Here is a 24,273-nt window from a genome sequence, read left to right as displayed (position 1 = left end):
AAAGACAACCAGATGGCAGACCTGCTCAGCGGACACAGCCACCAGATGCATGAGTGGGAAATACATCCATCAGTACTCCAACCGTACTTCCAGCAGTGGGGTCATCCAGAGATAGACCTATTCGCCACAAGGGAAAATGCAAAATGCCAAAACTTTGCCGCCAGGTTCCCACATCCACAGTCGCAGGGCAATGCAATATGGATGAACTGGTCCGGCAGATTTGCGTCCGCTTTTCCCCAGCGCCGTTAATACCGCTAGTGGCACGCAAACTCAAGCAACACTCGATGACGCTCATCCTGGTTGCTCCAACGTGGGCACGTCAGCCATGGTACACCACGTTTCTGGAACTCTCCGTGGTACCGCATCAAAGGCTACGGCTCACACCCACACTTTTAACGCAGAGCCATGGCGAGATTCAGCACCCAGATCCGCAACAGCTGAACCTGGCGATCTGGCTCCTGAGATCTTGGAATTTGGCTATCTAAACTTGCCTCCAGAATGTATGAATATCATCAAGGAGGCACGGAGACCCACTACCAGAGCCTGCTACGCGGCTAAGTGGAAAAGATTTGTCATTTATTGTAAAAATAATGACATCAATCCGCTGGATGCATCAACGCACAACATTATCTGTTATCTATTACACTTATACAGATGCAATCTAGCATACAATTCCATCCGTATACATTTGACCGCACTAGCAGCTTACCTTCAGAATAGGCAGCACCTCTCTCTGTTCAAAGTGCCTGCCATCAGAGCTTTCTTGGAGGGACTCAGACGTGTGATTCCTCCACGACACCCTCCTTCACCAGTCTGGAACCTAAATGTGGTCCTCACCAGACTGATGGGACCACCTTTTGAACCTCTACACTCCTGTGAGATTCAATTTCTAACATGGAAAGTAGCTTTCCTAGTTGCCATTACTTCCCTAAGATGAGTTAGTGAACTTCAGGCACTAACCATTCAAGAGCCATTTATACAGGTTCATGCAAACCGGGTAGTGCTACGCACCAACCCTACTTTCATGCCCAAGGTAATCTCGCAGTTCCATATGAACCAATCCATAGAACTGCCCGTGTTTTATCCTAATCCTGAGAATGTAGCAGAGAGAATGCTCCACACACTTGATATCAAAAGGGCTCTCCTGTACTATATTGACAGAACACAGACTTTCAGGAAGACAAAACAACTGTTTGTTGCCTTTTCTCCACAGCACAAAGGCAACCCCATTTCCAAAGCAGGAATAGCTAGGTGGATAGTTAAGTGTATACAGATTTGCTATGAAAAAGCTAAGCGCACACTAACAATTCCTCCAAGAGCCCACTCTACACGAAAGTTAGGGGCCTCCATGGCTTTCCTGGGAAATATTCCTTTAGAGGAGGTATGTAGAGCAGCCACATGGTCCACTATACATACATTTACCAAGCAGTACTGTGTAGATGTACACTCAAGACAGCAGGCAGCTGTAGGACAGGCTGTTCTCAAAACTCTTTTTCAGACTGCTGCAGCTGGCACAGGAAGCCGCCGCTAAATGGAGGGACTGCTATATAATCTATGCACAGATATGAATTCAGCAGCCAACATGCCTCGAACCGAATATGCTACTTACCAGTATGCATCTGTTCTTGGCATGTAGGGCTGCTGACATTCATATCGCCCACCCTCCTCCCCGGCGCCTGTAGCAGCTGTAGCATTCAGTAATTACTAGTTAGCATGGTCATCATTCACTGTATTACACTCCATCTATGCCACAATGGCGAAAAACAATCTAAGGATGGAGGGGATGCCCATGCGCACTGTAGTCCAGGGGAGGAGCCACCTATCTCGTGATACTTCGAAGACTCTTCCAGGACAACAATGTGCAATCATCCGGACCCAACACTAGGTGGCGATCTATGCACAGATATGAATGTCAGCAGCCCTACATGCCAAGAACAGATGCATACTGGTAAGTAGCATATTCGATCCACAGCGGAGGATGACCTCTCACAAATGAAGGAGCAGGTAGCTCACCTCCGCACCCACACCAAGGAACTCCACCGGCGCACCAAAGATGCTGAAAATCGTGCACGTCGAAACAACCTCCACCTGGTGGGGTTTCCCGAAGGGGTTGAGTAGAATCAGGTGGCCACCTTTGTCGAGGCCTGGTTTACATCGTGGATGCCCAAGAATGCTCGCTCGACTTGGTTTGTGGTTGAGAGAGCCCTCTGTTCCCTCGCACCCAAGCCGCCCCCTGGAGCTCCACCTCGCCCCATCATACTGAAAGTCCTCAACTTTAAAGACCGGGATGCCATTCTGCAGGCGGCTTGGGCCAATGGTCCCCTCAAGTTCCAAAATCACACTGTTATGGTATTCCCGGACTACACCAGGGAGGTGCAGAACTCCGCCGTTCTTATACGGATGTTAAAAAGAAACTGCGCGCCCTGGGCCTACAGTACCAACTTCAGTTCACCGCACGCCCCATCTTTCAAAGCAAAGCTCCATTTTTTGACACGCCCTAGGCGGCATGGACATGGCTGACGGAAAAGTGTCCCCTACGCCAGAGGCATGACCTGTCTCCGGGCCCCGCAGGCTCCCAACCCATGGGGCCGCAGTCGCCGGCGGCACATGCACTCCCGTAGGGGGCGCCGGTCTCAGGCAGCGGCATCCAGGTCCTCGAGCATGACAGCCCAAGGACTCCGAGACTTTTCTAGCCAATCGGGCTCTCCGCCCCGCACCAGGCACCGATCTGTTGATGAGCAACCTGGAATATCCTCATCGCCGGCTGGGAGGGTTCCCCCAAGATAGACTCAGACCTTTCCCGTACTCCTACCCTCTGAGGGTCTGCTGAGCTAGGTTTGTTGACTTCCAGTCACTAGGCGAGATTCTCTCCTGGTGCGGATCTTGAACATTGGTAGACTTTCATGCTCACCTACCTTGTTCTATTGGCCGATCCACTGCATATCCGTCCATATGGAGGGGTCCTCCACGCAACCAACCAGAGCGTTCTAGTTTGGTTACTGTTACAATGAGGGGTCGACAGATGCTTCTATTCTTGAAGTGTAGGTGGGGGAGGTTTGGTACTGTCCCTAAGTTGTTGTTGTTTTTATTGTTTTGTCATTTCAGCTACCACGGATCAACTTGCACTGACCCACCAGGGTCCAGATACGACCTCATTGCACGTGCCCACCCGTACAAAGGCGGGCTCCCACGCGCGCTCCCACGTTCCTGTAGGGTTGCACGACCCAGACCCACGTTCCACCCACCATGACCGACTCAACTGCCCCTAGGGCATCCCTACACGTTTTACCGTGGAATGTCAATGGTTTCTTGGACCAGCTTAAACGTACGGCAGCCCTGCGCTATGCGCAACGCCTTTGAGTAGACGTCCTCTTACTTCAAGAAACATACCTGATGGGTAATTGTTGCTCCTTCCAGGCATGCTACGGGTACGATAGTGTGGCACTCAGGCTTCTCTAGGGGTTCCCGCGGGGTGGCTATCCTCCTGAAATGCACCTTGCCATTTGTACTTACACAGGTCATTCACGACCCTCGGGGCTTATCGGTGACCCTTTGCGGCTCGCTGGCCGGTTCCCCCCCTCAAGCTTAAGTCCATTTACTCCTCCCCCCCCCCCCCCCCCTTTTCAATGCTTGCATCCACCATTAAACACACTGCGGCCCTCCTGAATGCTTTGCCTCTGGGCCCCTGTTACTGGGGGCGACTTTAATGCGGTCTCCTCCCCGGCCATCGAAACGACGGGCCCTCCGTCTACCACTAGACTGGCGCAGGTGAAACCGCTACGGAGCTGGTCCGAGTCTCTGGGCTTCTGTGATGCTTGGTGCACCTGGCACCCCCGCACCACCCAATTCACCCACACCTCCGCAGCACACCGTAAGCAGGCACGCATAGATGCGATTTTTGTCCCCTCAATTGATTGTTCTGAGATTCTAGATGTCCATATCCTTTCTAGGGGGATTTCTGACCACTCCCAGGTGCTTCTTAGTACTGGGGCTCTCCCCCCACCCTCCCCCTCCCCCGGCCCGCCAAACCTGGAGAATGAATGGATGGTTCCTAGATAGAGAATTCAAAAAGATGCTGGGGACGGAGCTCAAGCAATACCTTCTTGCCAATAAAGGTTTGGTGGCTTCTCCGGGTACCTAATGGGAGGCAGGGAAGGCTACCATTCGGGGTGTTGCAAAGGGTCAGCTTAAGAGCCAGAGACAGGCGCAGCTGCAGGAAATTACCTCACGGGAGGCGCAGGCGCTCCGCCTTGAGCAGTCCCTTTCCCTGTCTGACTACGCGGTCCAAGCCAGACAACTCACTCACCTTCGGGTCAATATCAAACAGCTATCCCTAGATGCTGCTAAGTTCCTCTGGAGATCATCAGTGGCAAGAGTATATGGCTGGGGTGACAAAAACGGTGCGATCCTGCATAGACTGACCACATATCCCAGGGTCAACCGCATCATCCCGGAGGTGGTGGACGAGGAGGTAGAGGTGCACAGCGCTCCACTGGCGATCGCCCACTACTACAGATGACTCTATGCAGCGCAGACCCCTGACATATCACTCTGCGCCCTCCTCGTGCAAGGAAGCGTGCGTCTCACTGAGCTGGGTCCAGTCACACAGAAGGATCTGGACCGCCCCATTTCTCGGGAAGAAATCGATGAAGCAATCTCCCTTACCTCGTCAGGCAAGACCACGGGCCCAGATGGCCTTAAAGAATACTAGGTGCTGTATCGCGAGACTCTTGTACCCCGCCTGGCCGATCTATTTGAGGAAGCACTGGAGAAAGATTCCTTCCTATCAGAGACGGACATCGCCACCATTGTGGTCATACCGGAATACCAGCCGCCCTCCCGTCACTGCGCGAACTATCGTCCCATCTCTCTTCTCAACACGGAAATCAAGTTGTATGCCACCATACTAGCTCAAAGACTGAAGCCATATCTGTCCCTGCTGGTTCATCCAGATCAATGTGGCTTCATGCCCATGCGTGGGACCCTACACTGTCTTCGGAGGCTACAGCTGGCCCTAGCCCATCGGCACCTCCTCACTCCATACCTAACACTCCTTATAGATTTTGAAAAAGCCTTTGACTCAGTAGACTGGGCATACCTAATGGACGTGTTGGCCGAGATGGGGTTTAGACCCCACTTTAGGGCTCTGGTCCATGTCCTTTACGCCCAACCGAGGATCGCATCCATGGCTGGGAATGGCCCAATACAGAAGCGGACAAGATTGCCCTATACGCAGACGATATCCTGCTCTTTTGGCCGAACCCGCCGTATCGGGGCCACGCTGTCTTAAGATCTTGCAGTCCTTTGGGCAAGTATCCAGTCTCTGACTAAACCCGGGGAAGTCAGCACTGGTCCCACTACACCTATCCAGGGACTGCTCCGATTGGCAATCCACCATACCGCTTCGGCATCAATCATTCAAATACTTGGGGATTTGGGTCACCCTTCTTCCCGAACTGGCTTGGTCTCTCAATGTCACCCCATTGGTAGATAAGGCTGAGGAGGATCTTCAAAAATGGAAGACGCTGCCTCTGAATCCCTTGGGGAGGGTCGCCCTGTTTAAAATGATGATCCTCCCCAGATTTCTTTACGTTCTTCAGAACGCCCCCTTCTGCTTCCACAGAACCTGGTTCAGGGAACTGGACAGTCTCGCCAATAAATTTCTCTGGAGTGGGGGCAGAGCACGCTTGGCCTTGACCACCTGCCAGATCCCCTCCTTTGATGGGGGTATGGGGAGGACACTGTCAGGCTCACCTGAGGTCTCTGCAGGGGCAGGAGGCAGGAGTCAGATGATAATTCCCAACTTCCCTCCACCACTCGCCTGCCCAACAAAGTCAAAGCAGAGCCAGTGAATAGGGGGAAGAGGGGAGACAAGGGAATGAGAGACACTACAGGTCCAGCACACGTCCAACACCACGAAGGCTCCACTGAGATCCAGAAGAAGTCCTGCAAGCAGAAAGTTATGTTAGCAGATAGTTAAGCTAGGTTCTAATATACAGGACTAGTGGTTTGTCCAATATTCTACCTGAACATCTCCCCTCTTCCGCTTGTGTCCACAAAAAATAAGAATAGGGCAACAGGTGTGATGTTCCTAAACATAAGAAAAATAATGTAAATATCTAAGCACATTACATCACAAAAGAATACTTGTATAGTATAGAAATTGCGCATCTTACCCTCTCAAACATATGAAGAACATATGATGTATGGTGGCTTCAAAATAGTATGGGTTGTTATTTAGCACAACCTTCCCAATAACCAACGAACATACGATATACAAAAAGCTTATATTGTTTAGGTTGTTTTCAGCACAACCTTCCTAATCACTACTGTGCATAAAATATGCACCCACTCAAGTAGTAACCAACCGTTTATGTAATGCTTAAAGAAAAAAGGAGTATAAATGACTACTACTCCAAATGCCTGTGAAATCCTAATTTTAGCAGCTAAATCCTCCTTGTCTCAAAAGCCGAGGTAGCGGTCTCCATATCCAACATACAAGACAATACAACACAAATAATGCGCAATGAGAAGTGGGGATATTGTGCTTGAATCAAAACACATAATTAAAATGCAGATGCCAGAGCGCCACTGAAATGAGCCCCTACATAGCCAGCCAAAGGAGCCTTTGAGGGGGAGCAGGACTGCCTGACTAGCGCCAGCGCGTTACCGCCACACAGGTGAAAATTCCTCCTGAAGAGAACAAGAGAATCGAGGAGCATCACTAAATGTTCCCGTGCCGCATTCAGCGGCGTCAGGTCGATTACAAAAGGAGACACCCAACAAGTCCTGAGGAGAAGGCAGGGACCAGGCACGACACACCAACACGGTACATCGGAGGCAGGAATCAGACACGACACGCCACCGCTTCAGAGCAAGTCCCGGAAGAGGAAGGATTGACCCGGAAGTGACGACGCCTCACTGGAACAACTAGAACGCGAAGTGTTTGAATTCCAGATGCGTTGCGTTTTATGCGGGCGGAGACACCGGCTTCACCTCCCGTTCTGTCGCTGCGGCAACTCAGGCTTGGGCACAACTATGACAGACGCATCTGAATCTTTACTTTTTGGCTGCACATCTCCTAGTAATCCACGATTGGTTCAACCGGGGCTGGTCTGACCCGGCCTATCGGCTCGAGCAGAGCGAATTAGGTCTACCCAAAATCCAAACAATAATGCACGGGGGGTCCATTCCATCTCAGTTGCCCGATGCGACACGTTCTGTGCTGTTGGCCTGGCAGGCCTCTCTATGCCACACTCGCTGGACGTGTAAGCTGACCCATTGCACACCCCTCCGGCAGGGAACTTGGCTCCACGAGGTTAGTGGGCTGCAGGGGTTTAAATCATGGGACCTTATTGGAATCTCACAACTTGGGGATGTCAGGGCTAACGGCCACATGCATTCATTTCAGGAACTCCTGGCCCGCTACTCCCTTCACCCATCCCAATTCTATAAATACCTACAGCTGCGGCACGCCCTCCATACACATCACAGATGGGACTAGGCTCCCGGAGTACAGCCCTCCCGAGGCGCAGACAATGTTGGGTGACCTGGGCAAAGGGGGTATCTCCCACATTTACCGCACTCTAGTCAATAACACCCCCACTTCGCTGGACAAGTTACGGGACCAATGGGTGGGCCTTCCTGACGAGGTAGACTGGCGTGACGCCCAAGACGATTACCGCGTCCGCCAAGCTTAGGCTGATCCAGCTATGCTACCTGCACGCTGCTTACCTCACGCCCTTGCGCCTCCACCGAGCGGGCCTGTGCCCGGATGCATCCTGTGCAAGGTGCGGCCACGCCCCAGCTGACTTTTTCCACGTGGTCTGGTCATGCCCCCAACTGGCACGGTTCTTGGGAACTATTGAAGAGCTTACGTAGGTCCTGGGATGAGCGGTTCCCCATGACCCACGTCACTCTATGTTGGGTTTCACAGATGGGCTGGATGGGTCCAGAAACAGAGGTATTTTTCAACACAGCCATGAATGTTGCTAAATGCGATATAGCAGTGGCATGGAAATGCCCTGACCCACCCGACCCTGGGAAGTGGCAAAGGGGGGGTGGACTGGTGCGCGTCCCAAGAAAAAACCCTATATGTGGCAAAAGGATGTCCCAAGAAGTACCGTAGGGTGTGGGGGAAATGGCTGGGTACTGTGGAATGACCGATATACTTTGCTTAATTCCTGTGCTTGTGTACACATTATGGGGCCGGGAATCGTGGGATGTCATGCTCCTGTAAATGTCTGATTCTCTGTTTTCCGTGCTTTTGCTGATCTTCTTTTTCTGCAACTTTTTCAAAACAATAAAATTATCACAAAAAAAATTTATTGAAATTAAAATAAGGATACATCTCCGCTTATTCACATTTGTATGTTGTATAGTTTGGGGCCCAGTTAGGAGAGCCTGCAGCACTGTCCAGGTTACCTTGGTTTTAAAATGTAGACTGCAGAAGTTATAAAATATTGGGAGAAGAAAGGTCAATTTTAAAAAATTGGTCTACATCAAAGCTCTATTAAATTAAAGCTTTAGAGAAATAAACAAATGCACATTGCAGTGGCCCAGTGTCCATGCCAAGAGCCATCCGGCCATTTGTGGTAACGTTTTTGCATTGTCCATGATTAAAATTTTCCTCTGATATAGGTGCATTCTTTCCAGAAAGAATTTAGAGAAAATCTTTGGTGGATGTTGAGTATTTACATTAATGGTTAACCAGATGGGTTGTTCAGGTCTTTAATCCTGCCGCCAGCCACCCTGATTGTTTGCAGTTATCTAGACCAGCGCTGAATCTCACGCGGATATACACACGTGAGCAGTTGTTATCCTTAAATAGGGAGAGCTGTAAGGGTCTATGTCACAATCTTTTTGAGGGCCTTTTCTCATGTTTGCTATGTAAGTTCCAATGCATGCATTGTCATTGTTCTACTACACCCTCATCACCTTTACTTGACTGCATTTGTTTACCCAACTCCTTGAGGTCAGAGCCCTCTAGTCATTCGTCTCCTAGTGGGCAGCCCCAAGTATGGAATTGCATCCTAGCCAATGTCAGATCTTTGGTTAGACATTCTGCAAATGTATGGGATATTCTCATCGATCAGAAGCCCGATATAGGTTTCATAACTGAGACCTGGCTTAAACCTTCTTCCACACCCGCCATTGCTCTAGCCTTACCCGAAGGCTATCGGATCCTTAGGCGAGACAGAATGGGCAAAATGGGTGGGGGCATAGCCATAATTTATAAAAAGCACTGGTTGTTACCATCCTTGATCAGTTGGGGACGGAAGCATTTGAATGCATTGTTTTTAGATTAGACCTCTCCACACGCTGTATTTGGAAAGGCGCATTAGTTTACAGACCGCCTGGGTCTATAGCAAATTTCACCAATCAGCTACTTGAATTGATCTCTCCCCATTTAATTACCACACGTAAATTTATTCTACTCGGGGACTTCAACATCCATAGTGAAGATGCCTCTAACCAAGAAGCCACCCTATGTCTACAAGATCTAGCTGCAGGGGGTCTAGAGATTATTAATACCGCCCCTACACACATCGCTGGGCATACTCTTGACCTCATTCTCTCCAACTCCTTGGATATTAAATGTGGTGAAAAGTTACCGCTTACTTGGTCTGATCACTCAATGATACATTTTCAAGTGTTGGGAATCACGGACCCGGTCCCGGCGTCAAATAATACCTCTGACACTAGTCAGTACCGATCCTGGCATAAATTAACTGCCAATCATCTTTCCCTACTATTCTCAGAGTGGGATTGGAACAGTACACAAGAGAATGTGGATCAACAGCTCGATCTCTTTGATCTGAGAGTTAGCAATCTACTAGATAAAGTAATTCCTCTTAAACGTCTCAGATACTCACCTAAAAGCACCGCAACTGGATGGTATACGTCGGACCTGCGTGCTGAGAAGAGTGTCTGTAAAAAACTGGAGCGGTCTTGGCGTCGCTCACATGATGAACGTGCCAAAACCATGTACAAAGCAGCTATGACAATTTACCATAAAAATGTTAAATTAGCCCGCAAATCCTATATTGCAGCAACCTTAGAGCAGGCCGGAAACAATGCAAGGTTACTCTTTCAAATAGTACATGATTTCACAAACCCCAAATCTTGCCAGACTAAGGATAGTTTTTCTCAGACACTATGTGACAATATTTCTTCCTTTTTTGTGCAAAAGATTGAGAAGATCTATCATAATATCATTCTATCCAATACTTCTGTTTCTAGTCCTGTAGAAAACATGCCACACCTTATTACCGATGGACCCCGTTTGACTACATTCCCTCCTATTACTGTCACCGAAGTGCAAACACTTATGGAACGCACTAGATCTGGATCTCCTCTGGACATTTTACCTGCAAAAATCTCCTCCCGATTGGCGGCCCAGCTGGCATCCCCAGTCTGTTCGATAGTTCATGCCTCTCTAAAAACTGCGACTCTTCTTCAAAAATGGAAACGCGCTCAGATTATCCCTATTCGCAAGAACTCTAACATCTCCCCTGAGGAAGTATCAAATTATCGTCCAATTTCGTTGCTTCCTCTACAGAGCAAGATCACAGAGAAATACATTAATAAACATCTATCTGTATTTCTCGAGTCTTGCAAGGCTCTGGACGTGTCTCAGTCAGGCTTTCGTGCTAAACATAGCACCGAAACGGCTTTGGTGGAGGTAGTGGATAATATCAGAATGGCTCTGGACCAAGGTCAAGCGGCACTCTTGGTGCTGCTTGACCTATCAGCAGCTTTCGACACCATCTCCCATCAAATCCTCCTACATAGACTTCGGGAGATTGGTGTGGAGGGATCTGCATTTAGCTGGTTGTCTAATTTTTTATCTAACCGTACCCAGGCAGTGGCAATGGGGCCTTTTACATCACCTCCCACTCAGGTTACCAGAGGCGTCCCGCAGGGCTCATGCTTGAGCCCTACTTTATTCAACATCTATGTGACGCCTCTGGCTAAACTGATGAGGGATCTGGGGTTTAACCCCATTTCCTATGCAGATGATACCCAGCTCCTCCTCACCTTCGATAAAACGAGATCCGACATACATACTATCTTCTCTCAGGGCATGATGGCAATTGCAGCCTGGATGAAAACCAACTATCTCCAGTTAAACTCTGAGAAGTCGGAGATCCTGTTGTTCGGAGGTGCAGACATCTGTTGGACACCAAGATGGTGGCCTGAGGAGCTGGGTAAAGCCCCTGTTCCTAAAGAGGTAGTCAAAAACTTAGGCATTAAGCTTGATAAAAAACTCACGATGCAAACCCACGTTAACACCATTGTTGGAACTTACTTAGAAGAGTTTTTCCATTGCTTCCACTTTCCACCAGGAAGACTCTAATTCAAGCATTACTCATGAGCAAGATTGATTATTGCAATGCCCTTCTTCTCTCTGCTCATGCCACCTCATTGGACAAATTGCAGGTTGTTCAGAACACGACCGCTCGCCTAGTAACCGATTCCCCAGCTAGGACTCCTTCACAGCCCCTACTGCGTGAACTACACTGGTTATCAATCAGGAAAAGAGTATACTTCAAAACTGGCTGTGTGATTTTTAAGGCCATAAATGAACTTAGTCCTCACTATCTTACTAAGAAATTGGAAATGTATCACCCTATATCCTCTCTTAGATCTGGTTCAAAGAAACTGCTCTGTGTTCCTAGAGTAAAGAAAGCCCGCTCGGGTGGTAAGGCAGTCTCATATTTAGCTCCTACATTCTGGAACAGTCTTCCCCTTTTCCTTCGCATGGAAATGCCCCTCTCTCGTTTTAGAAATCTTTTGAAGACACATCTTTTCTAGCTTATTGACTAGTTTGCTGTTGCTAGCGCAGAGATACCCCCAGGGGTGATTCAGCGCGATATAAAATTATAAAATCAAATCAAATCTACACTTAAAGCGCGATGTTCCACGTCTTTAGTGTTCGATCAGAATTTAAGAATGCATTAAATGATGGAGTCAGTACTTCTGCCCGCCATAATGGACTTTGCTTCGATAAGTTAATTGTTGGGCCATTAGGCCATAAGGCATTTTAGCTCTTACATCTAGATATTAATATGAGCACGTTCTCCTTAGTGAGCTCTGGATTATTACTAGTTCCCATTTAAATCTGTGAGGAGATATCAGTAGTTCCCATTGCGTTAACAGGAAATCGGCGTTAAACTACGCAGAATGGGGAATAATGTTCTTCACTCAGGATTGCTGTGATCTGTGACTCAGGTTTCCCCAATTCCAGGGAATTTAATGCTGACATTTACCGCATGCTCTGAGCAGATTATAAACACTTGTAAGGGGTCAGTTGCAGGGTGGAGGAGTTTTAACCAAGGTAGGTCAGGGGGAAGCCATCTGGGGGAGCATTGTTGTCTTCCACTGTGGTGCTGGAAAGGGTGGGTGCAGGCTGATCTTTGACTCTGCCCAAAGCCCCAGTTTTTCAGACTCATGCCTTTCTTGGGTGTAGACCAGCACCTGTTAGAAACTGATCCAGTGTTTTTGGACCAGTAATTTCAGATCTTGAAACACAATTACTCATGGTTGCCTAGGAAATTATCCCCTCTGGTGATATTGCTCTGGGCAACTTCAAAGGGAGTTTGTATGCAAACACTTGTAACTGCTCTAATCCACCCCTTGCCAATGTATCATTTGCTGTGCAAGGTACGAAGTGTGTATTAGCCTATCACATGACTTCATGAAAGATAAAGTGCAATGACCTAGGTAGAACAAAAGATGATTATAATGCTCAAAACTATTTCTGAAGTATTAAAACGGGGACCCATGGGCCCTCCTCGGTGCCACAACTGGAAGAGGCCTGCTGGCTTTCCTGGTATGTTCAAACACCCTTAATGGATAGGCCATTTGGCAGATTTCTCCTTTTTGGTGAGAAAATAGACCGCCTTGGAACAGTTTAAGGAGGAGAAAGTGCAGGCCCTTTTGGCCATAGACCGGGTTCCAGCCTCAGAAGTAGGAATCTGGTGTTACTCCTACTACTTCCTTATGCCAAAGAAGGATGGATGTCTTCATTGTGTTTTAGATCTTCACACCTGCGGAAGCACAAAATCAAGATGCTCCCTCTAGCCTAGGTCCTGTCAGCCATGGACCCTGTAGACTTGATGGTGGTGATTAACTTGCAGGATGCTTGTTTTCATATTCTCATCCTGCAGACCCACAGGCGCTAACTGTGGTTCACAGTAGGCCTGGGGCATTTTCAGTGCTTCCTTTTGACCTCTCCCTTGGGTTTTCATGAAAGTGATGGTGGAAGTGGCAGCAAACCTTTGAATGTCAGTGGTACCAGTCTTTCCCTACCTCAGTAACTGGCTATTGAAGGTGGCTCACCCCAGGCAGTTGTAGACTACCTCCAAAGGATAGAGAACCCCGTAACATCGTTGGGATGCACTATCAGCGTGCTTTAGTCACTCTTGACTCACAAACCCTCTCATTCATTGGAGCTATTCTTTATATCATACGGTTTCTTGCCTTTTTCCCCCAGATTGGAGAGCCCAGGACATTCAGGCTTTGATTCGAATGTTTCAGCTTCTGTGCTGGATCTCTGTGCGGATGACTCCTGGGAATGTTGCATTCTGCTGGCTAAACATACCGGGTGGCACATGCAGGCTCTGCAGTGGGATCTCAAATCTCAGTGGGCACAACATAAGGATAATCTGTTGGATTGTATCCAGATTTTGCAGGAGACTGCAAATGATCTGCAATCGTGGCTAATGGACAGCGATTGGGTAAGTGACCCTCTTCTCCTTACCCCACCCACAGCTGAGATGGTCACGGATGCATCACTACTGGGTGGGAAGGCAATGTGGAAGAGGCGAAGATCAGAGGCCTCTGGTCTCTGGCTGAAACGTGATTCCACATCAGTTTGTTTGAGTTATGGGCGATTCACTTGGCCTTGAAGGCCTTCCTGCGCCCCGTCAGTAAAAGGCGGGTGCAGGTGCTCTCAGGCAATACCAACTGCATGTGGTACTGCAACAAGCAGGTTGAGTTGAGGTATTAATCTGTGCCTCAGGAGACTCTGTGCCTGTGGGAGTGGCTGGACCACCAGGGTATTTCTTTACTGGTAAACCACATAACCTGATCTTTAAACGCCAGAGTGGACAAATGCAACCACAAAAGTTAGGCGGATCACAAATGGCAGTTTCACTCTGATGTGGCACAGGGAGTCTTCCAGCAAATGGGTGAACAGTGACTATCTTTTCACCCCTGCGGAGAATGTGGAATTTCAGCACTTCTGCACATTGGAGTTTCCAAAGCAACTCAGTCTCTAAGACTCATTCCTTTACGTTGGGAGCTCGGGACTTCTGTGTGCCTTCCTTCCAGTGCCTGTCCTGCCGCCTCTAGTTATTAAACAGATCAGGAATGACTGGGCCCAAGTTATCCTAGTGGTTTGGGCCAGAAGAGTTTTGTAACCTGGGCACGAGCATCTGTCATCTGATCATGCTGCCACTTTGCTAGTATCATTTGTCGCAGCATCATTGCCGGGTACTGCACATGGGCCTGCACTATTTGCATCTCCATGCTTGAATTTTGAATGGCAGTAGTTGGCCTCCTTAAACCTCCCCCCTATGGTCATTGATGTAATCTTGGCAGCGAGGCGGGCCACCACAAAATCATTTTTTACTGGCTCTTTTGGCTATTTTAAAATTGCCGGATCAGCCTTCGTTTTTTAAATCACCTGTGCTGGTGTAATGAGATTTTTGAAAGGTTTGCAAAATGTGTTTCTACCAAAACCCTTTGTGATGCCTTAGTGTGATTTGAAAAGATTCTGCACAGTTGCCCTTTGAGACTTCTGACATAGCAGACTGTCTTACTCATCGCCATAACATTAGCTAGACATATAAGCGAGCTGCAGGGTTTTTGTGGCAACATATCTTATGCAACGTCCTTTCCAGCAAAGCTGGTATTGAGGACACAAGCTTCCTTTCTAACGAAAGTGGTCGCTCCTTATCATGTCAGGCAGGTTATCGCCTTTCTGGCGTTCTTTTCTCAACCGCAGCCCTTTGAGGAAGAGCAACTCCATCATTTATACTCTGAAAGGGCACTAAGCTTTTATGCCTCATCCTCGACATCCCCCGCCACAGCCACATCTCAGCCCACCTGAAAGACCTGCACTGGCTCCCCGTCAACAAGAGGATCACCTTCAAGCTCCTTACCCACGTTCACAAAGCTCTTCACAACACCGGACCAGTGTACCTCAACGAACGTCTCACCTTCTACACCCCAAACTGCCAGCTTCGCTCCACTGACCTCGCCCTTGCCACCGTCCCCCGCATCCGCCGAGCGACCTCCGGTGGCAGATCATTCTCCCACCTCGCTGCCAAAACCTGGAACACCCTCCCCATCCGCCTACAACAGACCCAGGTCCTGAGGGCCTTTCGGAGACTCCTCAAGACCTGGCTGTTAGAGCAGTAGCAGCACCCCCCCCAGCGCCTTGAGACCCTCACGGGTAAGTAGTGCGCTCTACAAATGGATTGATTGTTGATCGCACCAAAGAACATTGGGTGGAAGACCACCTCTTTGCATGGTTTTCCGGAGCAAAGAAGAACAAGGCAGTGCATCTCCCAATGGATTTTTCTCTGCATATACATTTGCTGTGTACTGATGAAAAGGCACCCTTCAGAAGGCTTGCAGGCCACACCGTCTGCCTCTGCGTTTGCACATGCAGTGCCTGTTCTTGACATTTGTCACATATCTACGTGGGTGTCGGTACACATGTTCATGAAGCAATACTGCCTCGACAATCAGTTCTGCCGAGAGGAGCATTTTTGCTGGTCTGTCCTGCATGACGTTTTGGTTTGAGCCAGTTCACAGACCTTAGGAGTACCTTAGGACGTACTGCAATGGTATTTGTTCACCAGGTGAGGAATCTGCACTTCGAAGTATGCATCAGAACAGCTTGTCACTTACTTTTGGGAACTAGCTTTCTGGTGGGTACTCTATTGAACCTTTGAACTTCCAGGCGTCAGGCTGGATCCAGAAGATTGCTTCAGTCGACTCCACATGACATCGTCTGCGTCCTGTTCGCCGTCGTGACGTCCGCGTCGTCGATATAACCGCCACGCCAGCGCGCTAATGTCAGTTCTTTTCTTTCTGCACCAGACAGTGCCAATCTGTTGAAGAGCTACCCCCTGTAATTTTTTGACAGACTCTTTTCGACTTTTATCAACTTCTTTTAGTACTTTTAGTATGATAGGAGAATGTCAAGTAGGAAGACTTCTTGGTTCAAGCCATGTGATGCCTGTCACCACGCCATGTTGGTCAAGGACCCCCACTTAGTCGTACTCCGACTTCCGGGCCGTGGCGCAGAAAGTTTTGAAGGAGTGATCCCTAAAGTTGCTCACAGCCCGGTGTTCGGTACCGCAGAGGTCTCATCGGTCTAGATCCAGGTCTCTGTCAAGAGGAAGTTCCGAGCACTGCTCCTGTGACTAAAAGTCCTCTTCGTCAAATTAAGGTAAGAGGCACCACAAAAAACACAAGAAGTCGAAGATGCTTCCACTTCACCCAGCCCATCTCGTGATGCGGCGAAGGAACCTCAGCGTTCGAGGCCCCGCTCCACGTTTCCCTGCCTTTCCAGGTCCGGGAACAACCCCTGTTGAGCTTAAGGAATGTTATGACTTCATGTGCATCATATTTGGACGGCCTGACCCTGCCGGCGCACCTACGGGCCCCGCAGGCTCGGATGATTGAGGGGTCCTCATGGGTCCCATGCCTGTGGCTCCGGCCCTGGCGGTACTGCCTCCGATCGGACCCATTCCTGGACTGGTGCCAGTCTCACCCCCACAACAACCTTCCCCCACCGCCGCGTCCTCAACAATGTAAAAAAATAACATACAGAGTAACTTATAAGAGGGGCAGTCCTCATTAGAGGTTACAACATGAGAAAAGGAGGTTCTAAGGCGGGACTACTAACCCTATTAAGAAAGCAACAGCCACCATTTGGAAAGGACAGTAACAGGAGCCAATTAAAAAGATGGGCGGAACTTATAGTTCATACCTGAATACAGCATGTCTTGAAGGGTCAGCGCAAGCACTGCCTAGGTGAGACCTAAAAACACCAAAGGGTGCTGTTTACCAGGTTGATGCTGTTTCGCAAATCAAAGTCCTCTAGATCAGGGGTCGAATGCTTTCCAAGACTTCTTGTCCTTTCAACAACAACTAGGGCATCATTGGTGGCTGTATGGGGTCATGTACTCATTACAGACATTTGTATGACAGAGAGATGCCTCTTGTAAGTATTACTTACTTCATGCATCTTTGTGAAGGTATTCAGTCATGGACCCAACATTCTGTGCAACCTATTTACTTTAACACGTCTGTTATGTCCTGTCTGCCTCTCCTCTATTTTGAAATCATGGACTTGGGTTTCCAACCAGTTAGAAATGAGAGAGATCAGGATGTAAGTAAAGATTAAAAATGTTTTTATGGCGATTCTAGCTCTTAGTCCTTGTCCCCCCCACCCCCCTCCTTAGCACCCATGTAAGTATTCCATTTGTAAGACATGTACCACACTAAGATAAATGAGAGAAACCTATTTAAGAACTTGCCTAGGACATTGATGCTCGAGTATGATAAGGGTTTTATTCTTTGTGACTGTATGCTCTCATTGGGTCTTCTGTCAAATTGGTAGCATCTTTTAGAGGAATTTATTACCTGTTCAGCCTTTTATGCAGGCATTCCCCTCCAGTTGTGAATTCATGAGATTATAGACTAGTATTTTAGGAATCTCTGGGAGTTTCATTTTTCTTAAGTCATCCACAATTTTTACACTGGTGTGATTTTAGAGTAAAGTTTGTATGTACTTTTTTTTAAACCAGGATTTACTAATCAAGTGTGAGGATTGATGCACAGCCTGTTGTTTGCATTCGCAGCAGGACTTAATAGTTATAACCTCTTGCTTGTGAGAAAGGAATATCATTTCTTATGTCTGTGCTGCGATGGGAGCCACACTGACACCCTTCACAGTATTGTTTAAAGGTCCCACTTGTTAAACTATTTTGCATTGAGAAGATAAACTCCCTGAGTCGAAGTTGCTTGCCCATTTCAAATGGTCCTAATCCATGTGGAGTTTTCTCCCTGTGGGATTGAGACATTCTACATTCATTGCATTGCGGACCTAGGCAGGGAAATTGGGTGATGGTCGCCCGCCTCAGTAAGTGGGACAGCTGTCATTGTGACCTGGCAGCTCCTAGCAGACCGGCTGCTAAGTTTATACTGATGGAACCAGAGGAGTCTCTGCCAGTATAAACACTGCTTCACTGGACTCTAAATAGAGGTGGGAACATTCAAATTTGGGCGTGCTGGGCTGGAGCACTGCCAACTTACGGTCTTGCTCCTGAGCCACCAAAAAGTTTGAGAAAGCCCATTGTTTAAGAATAAAACTAAGCCTTATTAACAAAAGGTACATGTTTATATGCATCAAGCCACTATTACTAGCCCTAAGGTATTTTTACTTCACAGGTTTTTTTGGGCCACACGATTTAAAATACTTGTGGATTCATGTATTGGTCCCTCTCTTGGTTATTGGTATGGTTATCCTAAGCTTTTCCTATGCAGAAATGTTGTTGATCTTTGACATAAGACGGCTGCTTGGGTGTGCCAAAAAGCAGCAATTTGCCAGGCGATTGCATTTCACTCCACAAAAAGAGCTCTAAAACGTACTATCTTGATGCTCCTGCATTCAGTAAAGTTGACCTAAGATGCATGTGAGAGGAGAGATTAATGTGAATCCATAAATACAACACAAGAACTTGCCCAGAAACGCCCAAGTTCTATATGATTTACCTTATGTGGGTATTTGAATTCCTCTCCTTAGAAAAGGCTTCTGGTTGAGTACATACATGCCCTTAACCCCGCAATCAGACTTTCAGTATTTAAAATAATTTTCTGTATTTTGCAGATGGAATATTAGATGAATTAAAAGTAAACTGTCCAGAAGCACCAGCTCCTGCCGCTGTATCTGTGTTGGAAGACCACAAATCTGAACCCTCTGATCTACATACATTAGAACCTGTTCTGGAAACATCAGGTAGCTGGCTGGCCTGTAACTACAGTTGTCTATTTCGTAGAATTTGTACTTGTGTTATGATATCCGATTAGCTGATGCTTTGTAGAAGACATCTTAATGTAGCGAGAAATATATTTGATCAACTCCGTAGCCAAGATCATGCTTGTCCTTTTATAGTCTTGTATTTACCCTTACTGCTGCCTGCAAATACTAGTAACTCTTCATTAGTGCTAGCCTTTGAAACACTGATGAAAGATCGGAGCTCTGCATTGAACCTCATACAGCAGAACAGCCAATATGTCCCCCCTTGAGGGATTCTGAACTTGTTCCATATATCTACTTGTTCCCACTAAATGTTTGGTAAATCTTTTTCTCAACATGTTTAGGAAAAGTGTAACTTTATGTCTCTTTAATTTTATGTTGATCACGAACAATCTTGCAATTACCCTTCCTTGTCATTCCATTCACATGCCTTTTTGGCAGAAATGCTAATTTCTGATATGGTGCACTTTGATCTTGACTAGGTGTGGCTCAGACTCTGCCTTAAATTCCTTTACTTTTTCATATGCTAAACTAAGTCAGGGACTCGTTTGATGATGACAGAAATGCACATTCAAGTTCATGCGTGAAAAATAAATTAAGCTAAGCATACCTTATTAGTAACTGCGTGTTCAGTTTTTAGAAAATTATTTTACATGAAGCATATTGAAGCTAACTTACTTCATCTGTGGCATACAGAAGTGTTAGTAACTTTCTATAGTGAATATTTCGTAATTCTGTAGAAAGTATTATACCAGACTTTAAAAAAGGTTTGACGTTCCTGGTTTTAGGAATGATTAGGACACTTTCTTTAATTTCAGTTCATCAATGACAGAATCTGTTTTCTGATTTCTCAGTTTCTCCACCATGTTAACTTTAACTAGATGTGTACATTCAGGCACAGTTACTGAAGAGATTAATGTAACCAGTGATTTACTAGTGGCCAAATAAATACCTTTTACATTTAGAACCTAAGGTGTTAAAGTAACTTGTACTGGTTATAGAGTTTGAGCGACCCTCATGTGTTCCTGTTGTATCTACAGCACCCGTAAAGCAGGTTTACGTACCAAGTGACCGAGGGTATGACCAAGCAAAACCTGCAGCAGTGCCTGTTGCAAATATCCCAGACAAACGTTCAGCTGATCTTTGGCAGCAGAAGGCCATTGATTCACCTCTGGCCCCAGAGTCTCGATCTGACACAAGAACGGCTTCTAGAACTAAAGCCCTTCATAAAAAGGCAGCTGAACTAATGGAGACTAAGAGGGAAACTGTTCAAGAGGAGTGGAATCCCGAAGGTGCACCGGCAATAATCAAAAAGAAAAAGAAGAAACCAAAACAAAAAAAGACCTTGCAGCCAAAAGCAGCAGAGGTGTTCCCTGGCAATGGTGCAGGCGCTGAAGTTTCATGCATCACTCCATCTGCAGCTGAGATGCTGAAATCTGATATTCAGTCTGACCAGTCTATCGAAAATCTTGAAGGAGGATATGCTATCAAAGAGGCTACAAAGGTCATCGGACAGACCAGCCCTGGAGCAGACTCTATTAGTGTGTCAGCCAAGCAACATATTCCTAGTCCAACACAACAAATAATGCAGACTAATGAAGAGTTGATGGCTTCTCCAAGTTCAAGAGAAGCTGAACAGTTTGTAAAGGAAGAGCAAATGGCAAACAGCTTACTTTTGCAGTCTCATAGCAAACCCAGTTTATTACCTATTAATGTATTGGAGAACAGGGCAGAGATGACAAAGATGGAGGATACAAAGATTCAAACTACACCAAAAAGAGCTGGATTTAAAAATAAAAGTAAAAAGCATTCAGATCAGAAGGCTATCTCTCCACTGGACAAAAACAAAGAACTTGGAACTCACATGGACTCTAAATCTGATTTTGTGAGCTTCCTTGATAGCAATGTTCAGGAGGCAGACACAGCACACTTTGGCAGTAAAACGTTGGAAGAGAAAAAACACACAGAGCCTCCCGCTGATGAGTCTAAAAATGTTGACGTTTTATTGGTGGAGCAACCATTACTTTTAGAAAACCAATCCAATGGGGCACCATTTCCGGTTGAACTGACAAGAGATACCACAACAGACACCAGTACTGGCCATGAAAGCAAGAAGGTTGAGTCTAACTATCCAGATTTCAACACAGAGTATGAGAAAGATAACGCCAGAGTACAAGGTTTTGTTGGACGACAGAGGAGTGATAAACTGAAAAAAAATCGTAATGCTGATAGAAAAAAGAAAGTTGAACCTTTTGAGAGCCCAGATGTGTTCGAGAGTAAGATTGCTGGTGGGAAGGGGCAGGCCTCCTCTCTAATGCCACTGGATGAAAACCCCAAACCCTCTGAATGTGCTGATCAGAGTGTTTTGTTACAGAATATTACTTCAGATCATCTTCAGACCAAGAAAAGGCAAGATCTGCTTTCCTGTGGAGAGCTTGTTGAACTACAGGAAAAGGTTCAGGGTACTGTTTCTCTGAACAGCCAAACTGATGTTGAGAACCTTGAGGCTAAACATGGGGAATTTGACATTCTCCCCAGCAAGCCTAATGTGCCCATAGATATTAAGATTGATCTCGATCAGGTGGAGGTGTTTGCAGAGCCTGTAGAGGCTAAGGGGGATAGGATTCAAGTGAAGTCCTTATTTGAGCATGACGTGCCTTTCCAAAGTGGGAACAGTGAAGGTTGCATACTGTTCTCTGAGTTGAACTTGTGTCCTGAGATTAAAGATGGTGCAGTTCATACACAGGCTCTCTCCGAAACATCACCAACTGAAGGGAGCAAGATAGATATAGTAAATATAAAGCCCTTCAGAAAGCTTGTAGGGCCTGCAAATAGTAAGGCCAGTTCAGTGCAGGTCTCCTCCGAATCAACACTGACTGCAGAAGGCCCAATCGCATTGCAGGCTTCCTCAGAACCTGCAGTGCATGACGAAAGGCAGGCTTATATGATGGGGGCAGTATTCTCAAAACTACCTGTTTCAGCAGAGCACAAGGGTGCTATCACTCCTTGTTCAGTATCCTCAGAACATCATCTGAGTTTAGACAGCAAGAAAGACACAGCTCCAGTGTCCTCAGAACCTGTTGCATCCATTGAAAGCAAAGGAGATTTGGCTCTAGTGTCCTCTGTCTCTTTAGAGTCTAAAGAGAGTACAACAGACTCAAATGATTTACAAGTTGACAGTGCTTCCTCAATGTCATCAACACAGGGTACAGTAAAAGAATCAAGTTTGATAGGTAACAAGAAGTCTGGACGTGGATCTTTAAAGAGACCACGTAGCAGAGACAGTAAAGGAGCTAAGACTTCAATTGTAGCTCAAGGAGAGGAGATCGCTAAAGATAATAGTCTTCCTCACCAAAGCAAAGAAGGTAAGATTGAGCCCTCTAAGCATTCACTGAGTTTGGAGGCTAAAGCAGATGTACCTGTCTGCACTTCTGTTCCCCTGTTGCAGGACAACTCTTCAACAATCTCTCTTTTGGATCAAGAGAATGAAGAATCCACAGGTATTTTGAACCTTAAGGAAGATGCAGCTAGTCTTCCTTCAGTTCTCAAAGTGCAGGATGTATGTAAATCTGATGCCTTAGATAAAGTAGACGAGACGTCATGCACTCTTGTACAGCTCACAGCTAGTTTGGATATTGAGGTAGATTTTTCTGACATTACTAGTATGCATGACAAAGCAAAAGAGAACAGTCAGGTTGAGAAGACTCAAAAGGGTGGGCTTGTGGCCGCTTTTCCGTTAAATGTTGTAGAAAGCACTGAGCGTCCTGATAAAGATTCCATTATTGCGCTGACCAAGGACAAAACTATAAGAAAAAGAATCAAGGAAGTTAAAAAGGTCAAAGGCCTCCATTCAGAGACTCCTGTAGGTTTCGATAATGGACCGGAGGATTGTGCTTTGTTGGAGAATGAAGACAAAACCTCATTGTCTGATAAAATAAAGTCAGAGGAAACTAGCTTTCTTGAGTGCTCTGCTTACTTAGAGTGTCGAGCAGCTGAAGAGATGTATCCCAGTGTCGCTCAGCTAGATGAACAAGTTAACGTAAGCTTTCTTGAAACTGGAGATATTGATGCACTAGAAATTACTGGTGTTACTGCATCTCCTATTATCATTGACAAAAAAAGCAATTTTTCAGTGAGTTTGGACATAAATGGTGCTTTGCCTTCATCCTCAAAGTCACATTCAATTTCAGATGTTTCATTGTCTGACGCTCCAGTTATGGCTCTCAAAGACGAAACTGGACAACCCATTGTGTCTGATAAGGTGGATGGTGTTACGCATCCCTCTTTTGAAGCTTTTCTTTCTTGTGATGGTAACACTGATAGTGTAGAGGTCCCCCAAAGATCTCCTCCAGCTGAAGGAACACTAAAAAGTCCAGTTGTGGATAAAGTAAAAAAATCAGTCACACCAGAGGATGCAGTGAATAAAACTGAAGTCTCGTCTAACGATGAAATTCCTGTGGAGCATGCCCACTTTAAGCATCAACTGGAAAAACCTGTCCAGTCTGGCCAAGCCGAGGCGAAGAAAGGAGCAAAGACAGATCTAAAAGTCAGAGAACCGGAATCAGTAAAGGGTTACATGAGACCTACAAAGTCTCGAGGGCTTCTATCACCGCAACCAAGATCTCCGGTCCATGATGCAATGAACGGAAATCAGACGAGGGACCTCAGTACCAGTCAACGAAGACCTGAAAAAGGTGTGTGCTTGGTATTGAGCTGGCAGCTGTAACACTGACTGCTTGGGTGTTGGATCTTGCTACTACTTTTGGTGTGTGGGCATGAGCGTGCAACTTCTAATGCTGTCAATCACAAATGGAAATGGCATGGCAGTTTTGCTCTTCCTCCTGTTGCCTGCCACTTTCACAGTGCTACTAAGTTGTCGACTTGGGAGATGTTTATTGCTGTGATTCGACTGTTTCAGTTTAGAAGTAAAATATTTATCATTTCATTTTTGTATACATCATTCACCAGCTTCATTTTAGAATTACATAAATATGTCAGTGGCTATTGGAGGGTAAATCCCACTATCCTTTATCAGGAAGAAGTTGACAAATTCTCGTCTAATCCAGGAACCCATGTTGTATAACGTGACTCACCTTCGGCCATTTATTGCAGCAGCTTCATCAGAGCAAATGAAACTTTCCAATCGTTTGATGTGGATGCTTGCGCTTTGTTTTGCATGATAAATTCACTAACTCCAAAATAACTTGCCT

The 24,273-nt window shown here is 46.7% G+C and overlaps 1 protein-coding gene across 50 annotated transcripts in view; it reads left to right on the top strand.

The window, feature by feature from the left end:
- Nucleotides 1-24,273, top strand: part of MAP4 (microtubule associated protein 4) — a 1,793,677-nt gene that overhangs the window by 1,124,204 nt on the left and 645,200 nt on the right. For all 50 annotated transcript variants that reach the window (XM_085628688.1, XM_085628664.1, XM_085628660.1 and 47 more), the window contains 2 exons: nt 18,914-19,042; nt 20,104-23,757. In XM_085628688.1, coding sequence (XP_085484814.1) covers nt 18,914-19,042; nt 20,104-23,757 — 3,783 coding nt within the window. The remainder of the gene's footprint in view (nt 1-18,913; nt 19,043-20,103; nt 23,758-24,273) is intronic.

The sequence above is a fragment of the Triturus cristatus genome, chromosome 10 (assembly GCF_964204655.1).
Source record: "Triturus cristatus chromosome 10, aTriCri1.1, whole genome shotgun sequence".
Classification (NCBI taxonomy): Eukaryota; Metazoa; Chordata; class Amphibia; order Caudata; family Salamandridae; genus Triturus; species Triturus cristatus.
Note: the sequence above shows the minus strand (reverse complement) of the source record. Positions and strands in the feature narration are given on the sequence as shown.